Source organism: Salmo trutta, chromosome 23 (genome assembly GCF_901001165.1).
Source record: "Salmo trutta chromosome 23, fSalTru1.1, whole genome shotgun sequence".
Taxonomy (NCBI): Eukaryota; Metazoa; Chordata; class Actinopteri; order Salmoniformes; family Salmonidae; genus Salmo; species Salmo trutta.
The window spans coordinates 37793015-37810070 of NC_042979.1; the positions used below are offsets into that span (position 1 = coordinate 37793015).

The 17056-nt window shown below is 46.1% G+C and overlaps 1 protein-coding gene across 5 annotated transcripts in view; it reads right to left on the reverse strand.

Moving 5' to 3' along the window:
- Positions 1 to 17056, reverse strand: part of LOC115159992 (ral guanine nucleotide dissociation stimulator) — a 68434-nt gene that overhangs the window by 12276 nt on the left and 39102 nt on the right. For 4 of the 5 annotated variants that reach the window (XR_003868978.1, XM_029710196.1, XM_029710195.1 and 1 more), the window contains exons 2-7: positions 6670 to 7007; positions 5671 to 5739; positions 4909 to 5102; positions 4397 to 4518; positions 3530 to 3745; positions 2905 to 3093 (exon numbers count right to left, since the gene is read on the reverse strand). Coding sequence is in view for 4 of the 5 variants with exons in the window: in XM_029710196.1 (XP_029566056.1) it covers positions 2905 to 3093; positions 3530 to 3745; positions 4397 to 4518; positions 4909 to 5102; positions 5671 to 5739; positions 6670 to 7007 (1128 nt within the window). In the remaining variant the exon portion in view is untranslated. Of the gene's footprint in view, positions 1 to 2904; positions 3094 to 3529; positions 3746 to 4396; positions 4519 to 4908; positions 5103 to 5670; positions 5740 to 6669; positions 7008 to 12040; positions 12687 to 17056 lie in introns of those variants that run through there. The other variant, XM_029710194.1, reaches the window with a different exon arrangement.

Consider the following 17056-nt stretch of genomic DNA (forward strand, 5'->3'; position numbering starts at 1 on the left):
ATACTGCTATACTGTTCTGTACTGTTCTGTTCTATACTGCTATACTGTACTGCTCTATACTGCTATACTATTCTGTACTGTTCTATACTGCTATTCTGTTCTGTTCTATACTGCTATACTGTTCTGTACTGTTCTATACTGCTATACTATTCTGTACTGTTCTATACTGCTATTCTGTTCTGTTCTATACTGCTATACTGTTCTGTACTGTTCTATACTGCTATACTATTCTGTACTGTTCTATACTGCTATACTGTTCTGTTCTATACTGCTATACTGTTCTGTACTGCCAAACTGTTCTGTACTGTTCTGTTCTATACTGCTATACTGTTCTGTTCTATACTGTACTGTACTGTTCTGTTCTATACTGTACTATACTGTTCTGTTCTATACTGTACTATACTGTTCTGTTCTATACTGTACTATACTGTTCTGTTCTATACTGTTCTGTACTGTACTGTTCTGTACTGTTCTGTTCTATACTGCTATACTATTCTGTTCTATACTGTTCTGTGCTGTTCCATAACAGTTGATAATGGATTGGCTATATGGATCATGTTGCCAAGTGTCCAAAGCACATTACATTGTTAGCTAAGAACTCTTCTCATTGGGAAGATGACCAAATATCTCACCAAGATATTGAACTAAGATAGGAAACTCCAGACGACAAAATCCCATACTTTGTGTTTTTATGTGCTGGAAATGACTTTCAGGATGTCCTTTTATTCCGTCTCCAAGTGCGTCACACTCGCATGCACACGCCCTGTTACACCATGATGCTACTGCAGGGTAGCGTGTTACACCATGATGCTACTGCAGGGTAGTGTGTTACCCCATGATGCTACTGCAGGGTAGTGTGTGACCACACCCTGTCACCCCATGATGCTACTGCAGGGTAGCGTGTGACCACGCCCTGTTACACCATGATGCTACTGCAGGGTAGCGTGTGACCACGCCCTGTTACACCATGATGCTACTGCAGGGTAGCGCATGCACACGCCCTGTTACACCATGATGCTACTGCAGGGTAGCGTGTTACACCATGATGCTACTGCAGGGTAGCGTGTGACCACACCCTGTCACCCCATGATGCTACTGCAGGGTAGCGTGTGACCACACCCTGTTACACCATGATGCTACTGCAGGGTAGTGTGTGACCACACCCTGTCACCCCATGATGCTACTGCAGGGTAGTGTGTGACCACACCCTGTTACACCATGATGCTACTGCAGGGTAGTGTGTGACCACACCCTGTTACACCATGATGCTACTGCAGGGTAGTGTGTGACCACACCTTGTTACACCATGATGCTACTGCAAGGTAGTGTGTGACCACACCCTGTTACACCATGATGCTACTGCAGGGTAGTGTGTGACCACGCCCTGTCACCCCATGATGCTACTGCAGGGTAGTGTGTGACCACGCCCTGTCACCCCATGATGCTACTGCAGGGTAGTGTGTGACCACGCCCTGTCACCCCATGATGCTACTGCAGGGTAGTGTGTGACCACACCCTGTCACCCCATGATGCTACTGCAGGGTAGTGTGTGACCACACCCTGTCACCCCATGATGCTACTGCAGGGTAGCGTGTGACCACACCCTGTCACCCCATGATGCTACTGCAGGGTAGCGTGTGACCACACCCTGTCACCCCATGATGCTACTGCAGGGTAGCGTGTGACCACACCCTGTTACACCATGATGCTACTGCAGGGTAGTGTGTTACACCATGATGCTACTGCAGGGTAGCGTGTGACCACACCCTGTCACCCCATGATGCTACTGCAGGGTAGCGTGTGACCACACCCTGTTACACCATGATGCTACTGCAGGGTAGTGTGTGACCACACCCTGTCACCCCATGATGCTACTGCAGGGTAGTGTGTGACCACACCCTGTTACACCATGATGCTACTGCAGGGTAGTGTGTGACCACACCCTGTTACACCATGATGCTACTGCAGGGTAGTGTGTGACCACACCTTGTTACACCATGATGCTACTGCAAGGTAGTGTGTGACCACACCCTGTTACACCATGATGCTACTGCAGGGTAGTGTGTGACCACACCTTGTTACACCATGATGCTACTGCAGGGTAGTGTGTGACCACACCCTGTTACACCATGATGCTACTGCAGGGTAGTGTGTGACCACACCCTGTTACACCATGATGCTACTGCAGGGTAGTGTGTGACCACACCCTGTTACACCATGATGCTACTGCAGGGTGGTGTGTGGCCACACCTTGTTACACCATGATGCTACTGCAGGGTAGTGTGTGACCACACCCTGTTACACCATGATGCTACTGCAGGGTAGTGTGTGACCACACCCTGTTACACCATGATGCTACTGCAGGGTAGTGTGTGACCACACCCTGTTACACCATGATGCTACTGCAGGGTAGCGTGTGACCACACCCTGTTACACCATGATGCTACTGCAGGGTAGTGTGTGACCACACCTTGTTACACCATGATGCTACTGCAGGGTAGTGTGTGACCACACCTTGTTACACCATGATGCTACTGCAGGGTAGTGTGTTACACCATGATGCAGTATAACACTGTCATCTGATCTTGGGTGATGACACCGTCAGTGTGAGAGCAGGAGTACACCTAGAGTTGTGTGACCTCACACAAGGGAAACCCCATCACTCTAACTGCCTGAAATCAGAGCACTACTATAGTCAGAGTGTGTATGTGTGAGAGCGCATTTGTGTTTGGGGGACAGAATCAATAAAGCATTAGCAAAAATATATATACACACACACTGCTCTGATTACAGTAGTGCTCTGATTTCAGGCAGTGGAGTGATGGGGTTTCCCTTGTGTGAGGTCACACCCCTCTAGGAGTACTCCTTCACTAACACACACACACACACACACACACACCCTACCTTAATGAGCAGCTCTCTGCTGAGTGAATGGTTATTCTCGTCAGAGAAGATTTCTGACAACTCGTGGAAGATGCGGAAGTTCTCCCTGGACACCTCATCCCATGTCCTCTTCAGCCGGTGGACCGGGTTGCACTGCAGAGCAGAGAGGATAGCCCGCAGTGAAGAAAAGTTCTTCAGGATTCGACACTCCTGAAGAGAAAAAAGACAGTAAATATTCAGATGAATATCAGTGGACTCAATTCAGCACCAGGGGCAAATCAATCCAATGTATTGGTAAGGAGACAGAACACCATAGATAAGCTTCAGAATTGTTTTACTCAAATAAGTCCAACTCTTTGGAACAGAGCATTTTGGGTACTGTAATCATCATGCTACACAACACAAACTGCACCTCTGCAGGACTGAAGGGGAAGGACACCATGCTCTACTCGTGTAGCTCAGTTGGTAAAGCATGGCACTTGCAACACCACGGTTGTGGGTTTGATTCCCATGGGGGATCAGTATGAAAAAAAAAGTAGGAAAATGTATGTGCTCACTACTAAATTGCTCTGGCTAAGAGCGTCTGCTAAATGACTAAAGTGAAAATGTAATCCCACACCAACTCCTGCTAACAACAGTGTCTCACTCTGGCCACTTCGATCCAGCGCTCCACCAGCTTGACACGCTGCATGGGTTTGAGCGAGCGCTCGCTCAGGCATGTAGCGATGACACAGTTGGTGACGCAGTTGAACTGGGTGACGGTGGCACGGATGGTGGGCGCCAGGTGTTCCTTGCCCTTCTTGTCGCGCTGCGACCAAATACTCCCCAGACAGTGGTAGGGGACCACCTTCTTAAAGAGCTCCTATGAGGAAAAAGGGGAGTAAAGAAGACGGGGTTTGGAGGAAGACAAACAAAATGGAGGCTTGGTTTCTTGCTGCAACCAGTGATGTATTTTGGATGAGATTAACATGTTTTCACTCCTATGCAGAAGCGAGGGAGAAATCAGAAACAGGCAGATACTTCAGAATGCTTTGAGGACAGTTGATAAAATTGCCTGCTGCACACAAGTCTCCTAATAAACGCTGGTAGGAAAGCTTTTGGAGTGACATTTGTTTATGAGCGGAAACTCAACAGCAGTGTGGGCCTAAAGCCCTCTGTCTTCTGTCCTCACTTCCTGTCTTATCTAACAGCCCCTGAAGACCGGCCAAGGAAGCCCCTTGGCTCCAACAGGACACAGTTACAGCTTTTCATTTTTCATTTTCGATCAAATCCAAGGAGCCTCGCTGGCATGGAAAAATACACATGAACTTTACGAAAACAATGAGAGAGCAACTCAAACTATAAAGTACCGAGATGGGAAATGATGGAAAATAATAGACAACAATTTCATAGAAAACTCAAACAAATACAGAGTTAATTATTAATTAGGATATGTTGTTATATGTTGTTAGTACACAAATATGTGCATTTGGGAATAAAGTTTTCTGAGTTTCGTGATGTTTTGGCATCCTACCGCGTCCATGAGGGTGAATTGCTCGGCCACCACCGCCGGGTCAAAGTTCAGGAAGTCCAGCTGCTCATCCTCGTAGCCATTCTCCTCCAGTAGGGTGAACGGATAGCCACCATGGTCCAGCACTGAGGGATAACATCACCACTCATTAGCAAAATAACATGAAACACACGGCTGGGTTTAGTAAACTACTTCATGTAAGGAAGTGAGGGCCCACACACTCAGATATACCTTTCGGGGAAGATGTGGATCGAAGTATTGTAAGACAATACAGGTATGTGTTGGTTCGACTTTGCTTCCTGACACCCACCCACCCACCCACCCACCCACACACCCACAGTAACACTTTCCCTAAGGGATTGACTAACAACAGTGTTCTCTGATTTGGTGTACCACCAGAAACATCTGTGGCCTTCCACTAATACGAATTCTTTGGACTCTCCATGCTCATGTTGAGGAGCTGGGGTCAGGGTCAAAGGTCAAAAGTTCAGCTGGGAGTCGGCCGGTCATCTTACACTCGTGCTCGGGCTCCTGGAGCTGTCGGCGGTGGAAGTGTGCCAGGAGGTTGCAGGCGCGGCGTTCCAGGTCCGATCCTGGGAAGTTGAGGTGCAGGTAGGAGATTAGCCGTCGCAGGCAGCTGTACTCCGGAGGCTTCCAGAAGTCCTCAGAATACTGGTCCAGCCACGCCCCCAAGATGGAGGATATTGTGCTGAGGAAGAGAGAGAGACAAAAAAGGAGAGTGAAAGAGAGAGAGAGTTAAACACAGGTGTTTGGATGACATATTACCTTTAATAATGATTAAAAAAAGAGGGTGGAAATGAGAGAAAAAGAGAGTGGAGAGGTAGGAAAGATACAGTAGAAAAAGGGACTAGCTACCATGAAACCGGAGAAGGATAGGAAAGAGATACATAAAAAATGTTTCCCCTGAGGATATGGGTCACAAAATATAGGACAATGACGAACTTTGTAACGCGATACAACGCCCATATGAACACAATAGAAACATATCCAATGTTCCCAATGGCAGAACTGCTTATGCCAGCAGGATAGTACTGCTGGTATGGAGAAATAAAGATATTCACGTTTGTAGGGCGGATCTCAGGACTTCCTTGTCTCAGAAGAATGTCATTGGTACAAGGCAAGCAATACAAATTCCAGGCAACAAAATGTGAAAATGAAGTCTAACAAGGTCTTCTGTTACTGTACAGTATGTGTTGAAAATAGGCTATTTGAGTAAGATGTACTGTCCACAATGTGTGTCAGAGTCAGAGACTTACTTCCTCAGTTCTGTACGATCGTCGTGAGTCAGTCTGTGGCCCTCTGATCCAAGCTGGAGTTTGGCATACCTGAACACAGAGTAATTAGTTTGTTAGTCATCCATCCTCTCATCCATCCATCCACCCACCAACCCACCCATCCATCCACCCATCCATCCATCCATCCACACATCCACCCACCCACCCACCCATCCACACATCCATCCACCCATCCATCCACCCACCCATCCATCCTCTCATCCACCCACCCATCCATCCTCTCATCCACCCACCCACCCACTCACCCACCCATCCACCCACCCATCCATCCTCTCATCCACCCACCCATCCATCCTCTCATCCATCCATCCTCTCATCCATCCATCCATCCTCTCATCCACCCACCCACCCATCCATCCTCTCATCCACCCACCCATCCATCCTCTCATCCACCCACCCATCCATCCTCTCATCCATCCATCCTCTCATCCACCCACCCATCCCTCTCATCCACCCACCCATCCTCTCATCCATCCATCCATCCTCTCATCCATCCTCTCATCCACCCATCCATCCATCCTCTCATCCATCCATCCTCTCATCCACCCACCCATCCATCCTCTCATCCACCCATCCATCCATCCATCCTCTCATCCCCCCATCCATCCTCTCATCCATCCATCCTCTCATCCACCCACCCACCCATCCATCCTCTCATCCACCCATCCATCCTCTCATCCATCCATCCATCCATCCATCCATCCTCTCATCCACCCATCCATCCTCTCATCCACCCATCCATCCTCTCATCCATCCATCCTCTCATCCACCCATCCATCCTCTCATCCACCCATCCATCCATCCATCCTCCATTCATCCTGTAATTTATGTGTATCTCCATCCACCCAGCTTTTCCATCCATCTATAATTCTTCCACCAATCAACCGATGGATCTATCCATCCATCTGTAAATTCATCCATCTATCCTGCCCTCGGTCTCTCTGCCCTCCCTCTACTCACCTGTTGAGCAGTAGGTCCAGGACCTGCTTGGTGGAGGTGAAGGAGCGGTAGGTGCAGAGGAAGATGGTGACGTAGGTGGAATCGTTGCCCCGGACCATGTACTCCACCAGCTTCTCCAGCGTGCCTGCCTTGATGGTGCGCACCTTGCACGTCTCGTACAGGCTGAGGGCCGCGTCCGTCTCTACACCCAGCCAGCGCTGGCCCTTACTAGCCCCGCTGCCGCCACTGTGATGGCCAGGATGGTGGTGGTGGTGGTGGTGGAGCATCTGAACCTTCCGCAGGGTGATGGTGTACACCGCCCCATCCTCCACCTCCTCACCGATCTCCTGGGTCGTATTCTGGAAGACCGAGGGAACGAGAGAGAGAGAGGGTTAGATACACAGTCTTTTTTACTTCCAGGGGCTATGACACACGTGAAAACCAAATGAAGCCTGGTCCATAGTAATTTAGCTATTTCTCTAAAAGATTGGAGCTGGCTTTTACTTTAGTTACACATTGAACGATGCAATACATATAACCATTGATTAATAGACTATTGCTATGTAATACAGTACATATAACCATTGATTAATAGACTATTGCTGTGTAATACGATACATAACCATTGATTATTAATCAAAGCATGCTCCCTCTAATTCTCTCTGTCTCCCTCTCTTCCCGGAGGACCTGAGCCCTGGGACCATGCCTCAGGACTACCTGGCATGATGACTCCTTGCTGTCCCCAGTCCACCTGGTTGTGCTGCTGCTCCAGTTTCAACTGTTCTGCCTGTAGCTATGGAACCCAGACCTGTTCACCATAAGTGCTTCCTTGTTTTTCCTTGTTTGTGACTCTCTTTCTCTACCGCACCTGCTGTCTCGACCTCTGAATGCTCGACTATTAAAAGCCAACTGACATTTACTCCTGAGGTGCTGACCAATTGCACCCTCTACAACCACTGTGATTATTATTATTATTTGACCCTGCCAGTCATCTATGAACGTTTGAACATCTTGGCCATGTACTGTTATAATCTCAACCCGGCACAGCCAGAAAAGGACTGGCCACCCCTCAGAGCCTGGTTCCTCTCTAGGTTTCTTCCTAGGGTTTGGCCTTTCTAGGGAGTTTTTCCTAGCCACCGTGCTTCTACACCTGCATTGCTTGCTGTTTGGGGTTTTAGGCTAGGTTTCTGTATATCGGCTGATGTAAAAAGGGCTTTATAAATACATTTTATTGATTGATTATTGTTTCTGTGTAATACAGTACATATAACCATTGATTAATAGACTATTGTTGCTATGTAATACAATACATAACCATTGATTTATATACTATTGCTGTGTAATGCAATACATGACCATTGATTTATATATTATTGCTGTATACTACAGTACATATAACCATTGATTAATATACTTTTGCTGTGTAATAAAATACATAACCATTGATTTATATACTATTGCTGTATACTACAGTACATATAACCATTGATTAATAGACTATTGCTGTGCAATACAGTATTGGAGTATTCCCCGCCACATGTTATTGGTATTATTGCATGACAGTTTTAGAAGGAATTGATTTTATTTGCCTCTGGTCTAGGCTATAACAACTCCATTTTCCAGTGACAGACCACATCACAACGCCTTTGGTCCCTCTCCTTCTGTTGATTTGTTGCATTAACACCCATATCAGTCTGGCCAAACAATACTCACTCCATCATCCTGTAACCACTTGTTCAATATGGGTTCTTTTTATATCAGAGTCCAACGCAATAACTCTCAAAATTGAACTAGCCCCTTAGTCTCGGGCCAAAAACTATTCTGGCACGCAACGTTATGCCACGACATGTTCCCAGTAGTTTTTGGTTCCTCGGCCAGCTGCTCGCCTCGCCAGCACAGAGTATGGCCTTGTTATCGGATGGCATACAGGATGTGGATAAGGCCTGATAGCAGAAGCGGACAGACGTAAACAGAGTGAGGACTGAACAGCTGTGATGTAGAGGATGGACATTATGGCTGCCTGCCGACACACTGGGTGATATTTTCACCATATATAAAAATAGTTCAGTTGTTAAAGTAGCTGCTATTGCTTTAGGCTTTCCAGCACTGCACTTGTTTCACGGCACTTGTTTCACTGCACTTGTTTCAAAAATTGTTTAAATAAATTGATGATTGCATTTATCTGAGGTTGCACTGATTCACTGTGCCTTTGTCCCTTTTCACAATGGAAAGTTTTGATCACAATGTCGAAAGCCACTGCCAAGACACTCTATTCAACTATCCAATTTCATTAAACCACGGACAGGGAACACCCACGCAATCGGATGGGTCAACAGTCTGAAGCTGAAGGCAGACAGCCTGCGTTCCCTTTCTGGGTCGTGTTGAGGAAGTTTTGAGCCGGACTGAAACTCGTCTGGAAAATATTAGATATCATAAAACATGTTGTATAAATATTTACCCAAAACGTGAGCTTGTGCTGTGTTGCACATGCAGTATCAGTGTCAGCCAAGGGGCTGATCTTAGAACAGATGTTATCCTGCTGTGGTGTCTATGACTATATAAACAGTCAGTCTCATGACTGATACGCTCGTTGAGCTATTATATGTGTCAGAATATACATACTTATCTCACATGCTAAAGCGAAGATGGGCAATCTTATCCAGTATGGAGCAGGCTTTTATTCTAGCCAAGCAGTAACGATTCAACTAATAAACTCACCATAGTCTTTATTCAAGACTTTGATTGGGAGAATTTGATATGTTAAGGACAGTTGATACTTGGTCTAACGACACGTCTGTAGACAATGAGAATGTGACAACAACATTTCATTTATACTCCGGTGGAATGTCTGTAGAAAGTCGCTGCGACTCAGTTTTCTTGATGCACAGACATGAAAAAAGTTGAAGTCTATGAGATTGTCGCAACGTCCGTTGTTGCGGTTACCGGACTGCCACAGCAACCAGACCAAATCCTCCTGTGACAAGATGACGCAGGAGTTGTCAAATTCTCAGATGAATGACCTACTTCTATTTGGTCACACTGTGGCAGTAATGCTATTTTCTGTAAGCTCACCATTACCTTGAGAACAATAATGTTGTTGTGGGTTTATTTTCCTGTGATAATAAATAAAAAGTAGCTAAAGTTAAGACGCTGTCAGCTATCCTCTGGTCATTATTTAAACTGGTTAGCCAGCTAGCTAATAACGAAGCAAAACATTGTTTGGAAAATTGCTTTTAGTTGCCTGGCTTGCTGCTAAGTTGACAATTACCGAATTCATTTTTAAACAGATGGATTTATTGGTGTGAAAATATAGAAAGTTTGCTGTTTGGAGCATCGGGTTGCTGATGACATGCAGAGGCTGTCTTTTGTGTTTATACTTCTTCCTAACGACAACGTCAAGTTTGATGTCAGATGACAATAGAATCTTCATGATGTCCATACAAATGTCTACAGACAATGTCGATAAACAAACTATACTCAAATAATGATACACAGTACCATTGTAAAATGACTTCAAGAACAAAGAGAGAGAGAGCAAGAGAGAGCGAGAGAGAAATAGAGAGCGCCTCTTCCACATGAGGGGGATAAGAAGAAAACACAGAAGTGTTTGGCAGGGTGAGGGAATGTAATCGCTCAAGGAGAGCGGACACAGATTCTGCATTGTTGTTGTTTTGCCTGCTTGCTCCCTGGCCTGTCTGTCTATCTATCTATCAGCCCTGTTGTCTGGTCCCGGCCCTGGCCTGTCTATCAGCCCTGTTGTCTGGTCCCGGCCCTGGCCTGTCTGTCTATCAGCCCTGTTGTCTGGTCCCGGCCCTGGCCTGTCTATCAGCCCTGTTGTCTGGTCCCGGCCCTGGCCTGTCTGTCTATCAGCCCTGTTGTCTGGCCCCTGCCCTGGCCTGTCTGTCTATCAGCCCTGTTGTCTGGCCCCTGCCTGTCTGTCTATCAGCCCTGTTGTCTGGTCCCGGCCCCTGCCTGTCTGTCTATCAGCCCTGTTGTCTGGCCCCGGCCCCTGCCTGTCTGTCTATCAGCCCTGTTGTCTGATCCCGGCCCTGGCCTGTCTGTCTATCAGCCCTGTTGTCTGGCCCCGGCCTGTCTGGCTGTCTGCCCTGTAGTCTGGTCCCGGCCCCGGCCTGTCTGGCTGTTCTGGCATGTCACCTAACACACACCAGATAACTCTGACTCCACAGAGAGTTAGAGTTGTCAACTCCACTGTGTGTGTGTGGTCTTGTTCTTCTAGCCCTGTGGGGACCTAAAATCCCCCAAAGTCCCCACAAGGATAGTAAAACAAGGACAATTCCCCCTCGTGGGGACATTTCCCCATGTCCCCATGAGGACAAGGGCTATTTTAAGCTTAGGAATTAGGGTTGAGGTTAGTGATTAGGTTAGGGTTAGAATTAGGGTTGGGGTTAGTGATTAGGTTAGGGTTAGAATTAGGGTTGGGGTTAGTGATTAGGTTAGGGTTAGAATTAGGGTTGAGGTTAGTGATTAGGTTAGGGTTAGAATTAGGGTTAGTGATTAGGTTAGGGTTAGAATTAGGGTTGGGGTTAGTGATTAGGTTAGGGTTAGAATTAGGGTTGGGGTTAGTGATTAGGTTAGGGTTAGAATTAGGGTTGGGGTTAGTGATTAGGTTAGGGTTAGAATTAGGGTTGGGGTTAGTGATTAGGTTAGGGTTAGAATTAGGGTTAGTGATTAGGTTAGGGTTAGAATTAGGGTTGAGGTTAGTGATTAGGTTAGGGTTAGAATTAAGTTTGGGTTTAGGGTTGGGGTTGGTGGTTAGGTTTCAGGTTAGATTTAGGGTTATGGTTAATGTTAGGGAAAATAGGATTTTGAATGGAAATCAATTTTAGGTCCCCACGAGGATAGAAGAACAAAACGTGTGTGTGAGAGAATGTTGTTCTGAAAAGCAGCTATCTGCCTGCTATTAAATGTACTTCCTCTAATCTGTTGCTGGCTGTCCACACTCCACAGTAGATGGATCGTTCCATTTTGGCATGTTTAAGGGGGTTCCTAAGTTCCAAATGTCAGTGTGTCTACCCTCGGGGTGACAGTAGGGTCATAAAACACCCCTTGTCTCCATAACCATGTCGGTTAGCTGTTAGAAGTTATTGCCCAGTGCTCCGTATTGGATGGTATTATTATCCCCTCAACCCCAACCTCCTGTCTAACACACACAGTACACACACACACACACACACACACACACACACACACATAGTAGTAACCGTCAGGGGACTTTCCTAGTTCAGAAGACAGGGGTGTGTGTGTGAAGTACCTTACGTGCCTACAGTCATTCAGATCTTCCCCTAACTGTGTGTGAGTATGTCAAGAGCTTCAACTGCTTTCAGAATAGGATGTATGCAGTGAGGATATACCCACAGCTGGTTACACTTACCTGCACATACATGTATGGTCTGTTTAGCACGTCACTATGACAACATAACGGGGGATCCTGCACACAAACAAACAAACAAACACACACACACACACACACACACACACACACACACACACTGCAGGCAAAGAAAAGGCACATGAAGAAATGGTTGTCAATCAACAGGCTCCAGTGGGTGAGACACCAGATTGCTAGGACCCCACAGTTAGCTTGGAATTGGCTTACTCACACACTGCACCACAGAAACACACAGAACATTATTCACAATGACCAACTGACTTGCCTTAGTAACTACAAGAAACTGACAACCCTGAAAGCGTGTGGATTACTTCGACACTATCTCTCTCTCCATCTCTCTGTCTCTCTGTCTCTTTTGTGTGGTTGCTCTCATTATTCTCATTATTTACAGACAGACATTCCACTGGCGCTCCACAGGCCGTCTCAGCCTGCCGCCATCGAGAGAGGGAGAGAGATGGTGGGGGGATAGACAGAGGATGAAAAGGAAAGAGGGCAGACAAAGGGAGAGAGAAAGAAAGTGAGGGAGCGGTAAGGGGGACAGGACGTTAACTAAAGGGAATAAGGACCGTTGTGCTGCTGTGAGACCATTCTGGGGGTTGTTGTGGCCTATTCCAGGAAGGTTTCACACACACACACACACACACACACACACACACACACACACTTAGACTTCCCAGGGGGGTTACAAGTGGAGGCTTGAAGTTTAGGCACTTCTCTCCGCTCTGCGGGGACTTAAAAGAGGGGGGTGAGATGGGAAGACGGGACCTCACACACACACACTGCACACACACTCATGGCTCTAGTAATGAGAATCACTTATGCCTGTCTGCATTTGTCTACTTCATCAGCACTGACAAGTGGTGTGTGTGTGTCCTGTACTAGGGCAAGAGAGAGGGATGACATCCTTCCTCTGGACTTAAAGGAAAAAACACGAAGGGACAGATGGATGGCGAATGGATGGCGAATGGATGGGTAGCAATAGGGTGGTGTCATGGACACATGAAAGGATCCATGTTGACACCGAGCAAACTTTGTTGAGGTGCCAATACAAACCACTAGTGTATGTTTTGTCGAGTTTTAGCCCATGATGCAATCCACCAAATGTAAATAACAAAATGCTGTTAGAGTATAACTAACTTCCTGTAAGGAAGTGTTTCGATAAGGACGCTATACGGATTTCCCTTGTTGTTGCAAAGTTCCTGTAAGTCTAGAAAGCCAGACAGCTGTGTTTTGACCACTCACTCCCTCTCTCTCTCCCTCTTTTCTCTTCCCCTCCCTAATTATCTCCTCTCTCCCTCTGTAAGACACATGTGGAAATAGTCTCTTCTCTGTCCACCTCTCTTTCTTCCTCTTCCCTCTAAAGTTTCTATTCACTCCAAGCTTGACCTGGTTCCTTTCCCTCAATGTAATCTGGAAGCATAGCCACAATGGGGCTCGTGCACATAACATGAACACTCAGAGAACACAAAAGTATGCACACACACACTGAGTGTAATCCCCACTAGTCTAAAATGGTTTTTGTGTGTGTGTGTGCAAATGTTTGTGTGTTTCTTAAGAGTGTTCATCAGCTCAAGTACCCAGTTCCCTATACACAAGCACCCTGGCACACAAATTCCTGCACTTGCAGACCAAATAGCACTGGAAAGAAAACCAGACAAAAACCTTCCCAAACTATACAGAAAACATTTTGCAACAAATGTGACTGCACTGGTGGTGGAAAAGACCATATGAATGTTATCATAACATTGTCATAGGTGTTAGTTTATTGAGAAACCTTTTGTTTATATACTGTGCCTTCAGAAATTATTCAGACCCCTTGACTTTTTCCCCATTTTGTTATGTTACAGCCTTATTCTAAAACGTTTTTCCCCCTCATCAATCTACACACAATAACCCATAACAATGAAACAAAAACACATTAAGAAATTATTGCAAATTTATAAAAAACAAAAATATCACATTTACATAAGGATTCAGACCCTTTACTCAGTACTTTGTTGCAGTACTTTTGGCAGTGATTACAGCATAGAGTCTTCTTGGGTATGATGCTACAATCTTGGCACACCTGTATTTGGGGAGTTTTTACCATTCTGCTCTGCAGATCCTCTCAAGCTCTGTCAGGTTGGATGGGGAGCGTCGCTGCACAGCTATTTTCAGGTCTCTCCAGAGATGTTCGATCTGGTTCAAGTCCGGGCTCTGGCTGGGCTACTCAAGGACATTCAGAGACTAGTCCTGAAGCCACTTCTGCAGTGTCTTGGCTGTGTGCTTAGGGTTGTTGTCCTGTTGGAAGGTGAACCTTCGCCCCAGTCTGAGGTCCTGAGCGCTCTGGAGCAGGTTTTTAATCGAGGCTCTCTGTACTTTGCTCTGTTCATCTTTGCCTCGATCCTGGCTAGTCTCTCAGTCCCGGCTGCTGAAAAACATCCCCACAGCATGATGCTGCCACAACCATGCTTCACCGTAGGGATGGTGCCAGGTCTAGAAATATTTCGCTACACTCGCAATAACATCTGCTAACCATGTGTATGTGACCAATAAAATTGTATTTGATTTTAAGGTTTCCTCCAGTCGTGATGCTTGGCATTCAGGTCAAAGAGTTTCATCAGACCAGAGAATCTTGTTTCTCATGGTCTGAGAGTCTTTAGGTGCATTTTGGCAAACTCCAAGCGGGCTGTCATGTGCCTTTTACTGAGGAGTGGCTTCCGTCTAGCCACTCTACTATAAAGGCCTGATTAGTGGAGTGCTGCAGAGATGGTTGTCCTTCTGGAAGGTTCTCCCATCTCCACAGAGGAACTCTGGAGCTCTGTCAGAGTGACCAATGGGTTCTTGGTCACCTCCCTGACCAAGGCCCTTCTCCCCCAATTGCTCAGTTTGGCCGGGCGGCCAGCTCTAAGAAGAGTCTTTGTTGGTTCCAAACTTCTACCATTTGGAGGTCACTGTGTTCTTGGGGACCTTCAAATGCCCCAGAAATATTTTGGTAGCCTTACCCAGATCTGTGCCTCGACACAATCCTGTCTCTGAGCTCTACAGACAATTCCTTCGAACTCATGGCTTGGTTTTTGCTCTGACATGCACTGTCAACTGTGGGACCTTATATAGACAGGTGTGTGCCTTTCCAAATCATGTCCAATCAATTGAATTTACCACAGGTGGACTCCAAGTTGTAGAAACATCTCAAGGATGATCAATGGAAACAGGATGCACCTGAGCTCAATTTCAAGTCTCATAGCAAAGGGTCTGAATAGTTAAATAAGGTATTTCTGTTTTTTATATTTAATAAATGTGCAAGAATTTATAAAAACCTGGTTTCGCTTTGTCTTTATGGGGTATTGTGAGTAAATTGCTGAGAATTATTATTTTAGAATAAGGCTGTAACCTAACAATATGTGGAAAATTCAAGAGGTCTGAATACTTTCCGAAGGCACTGTATGTATTTATTTTAGACCCACATACTCACAACACAGAATCAATTCATTGGCCCTAACTTTCCTATTCTGAAATAACTTCATATTTTGGGATGCTATAACTGACTCAACACTCCCAACAAAAAACAATAAGAAAGTTTTGCTTTTATTAATGAACCAGAAAACTATCAAGAGCTATATCTGAACATTTATCTAAGTTAGCTGGCTAACTTAATCCTAACTTAAGTTAAGGGAGTGCATTTTGGGATGCCTCTTGCCAACATCGCCCTAACATTACTACACTTACCACCAACCTACGAATGGATTGAACCAAAAACCAAACAAAGGGGTGTGTGTCGGGGACAGAACAGCCCTCCCTGCCAGAGAGACTGATGTCTCAGTGGCCAACAGTCACTCTCTACCCCCCTTCTCACAAACCCCGATGGCCCTTGAAGTGAAGCGATGATATCATGTGCCACTGAGATCTCTGATCGGCCCGGGCCGATTGTTTATATCTGGCTTTCAGTCCCTCCACGGCTGCCACATTCAATCCCTCCTCTCTCCTTCTCTCATTCTACTTCAGCCACGTCTCTCAGGATGACTTTCATGGTTGCTATAATTAAGCTAAGGCCCAAGGGGGTGGGGTATATGGCCAATATACCACGGCTAAGGGCTATTCTTAGGTACGTCACAACGCCCCTAGGCCGTGGTATATAGGCAATATAACACAAACACCTTATTGCTATTATAAACTGGTTACCAACATAATTAGAGCAGTAAAAATACATGTTTTGTCATACTCGTGGTCTACGGTCTGATATACCACGGCTGTCAGCCAAACAGAATTCAGGGCTCAACCCCCCCCCCCCCCCCCAGTTTATAATGTATTAATGTGGTTATAATAAGGACACTCCTTCTACTATCCATCCAGGTATGTGTAGCATGTACAGTATGGGTGGGCAAAGTATTATCAATGGAATCAATTCTTGGTTTTAGAGTATGCTACAGAGGATATGTGGAGGAGAAGGCCAGAGAGAGAGTAAGGAGAGCGATAGAGAGGGGAAGTTCTTTGGCAAAGGGCTAATACCGGTGGCGTCTGCTGTGACAATCTCTAAAGTGGTCTGAAGTCCCGTGAGGACCCTAGGCTCATAGCTTTAACATCCCCCCTCCTGTCCTCCCTCAGGAGCCAGTCAGTCCGTCATCACTCCGTGTGCATACCCTCTGGTCCCACTACGTCACAACAACAGACGCCCCACTGTCCTCTAGGGCTGGACCCAGGGACAGGCACAACAATCTGGGGCTGAGGGGAGAGAGAGGAGGACTGCCTGGTGCACCAGCTAAGCAGCTGAATCACTTTCACCATGCTGTGTTAGGGGTTGATTTAGCTTTCTAATGCATGCGCGCACACACACATCCAAATTAGCCACACATGCACATCCTTGTGTATCCTTTTGAAACTAAAGAATATTGAATCCCATATCCTTTGGTCCTTCAATAATATGAAGCTTTCGATCCTGTACTGAATGACTTCTCCTAACCCGATTATATAAGTAGCAGTGCTGGATATATATATATATATATATATATATATATTTAT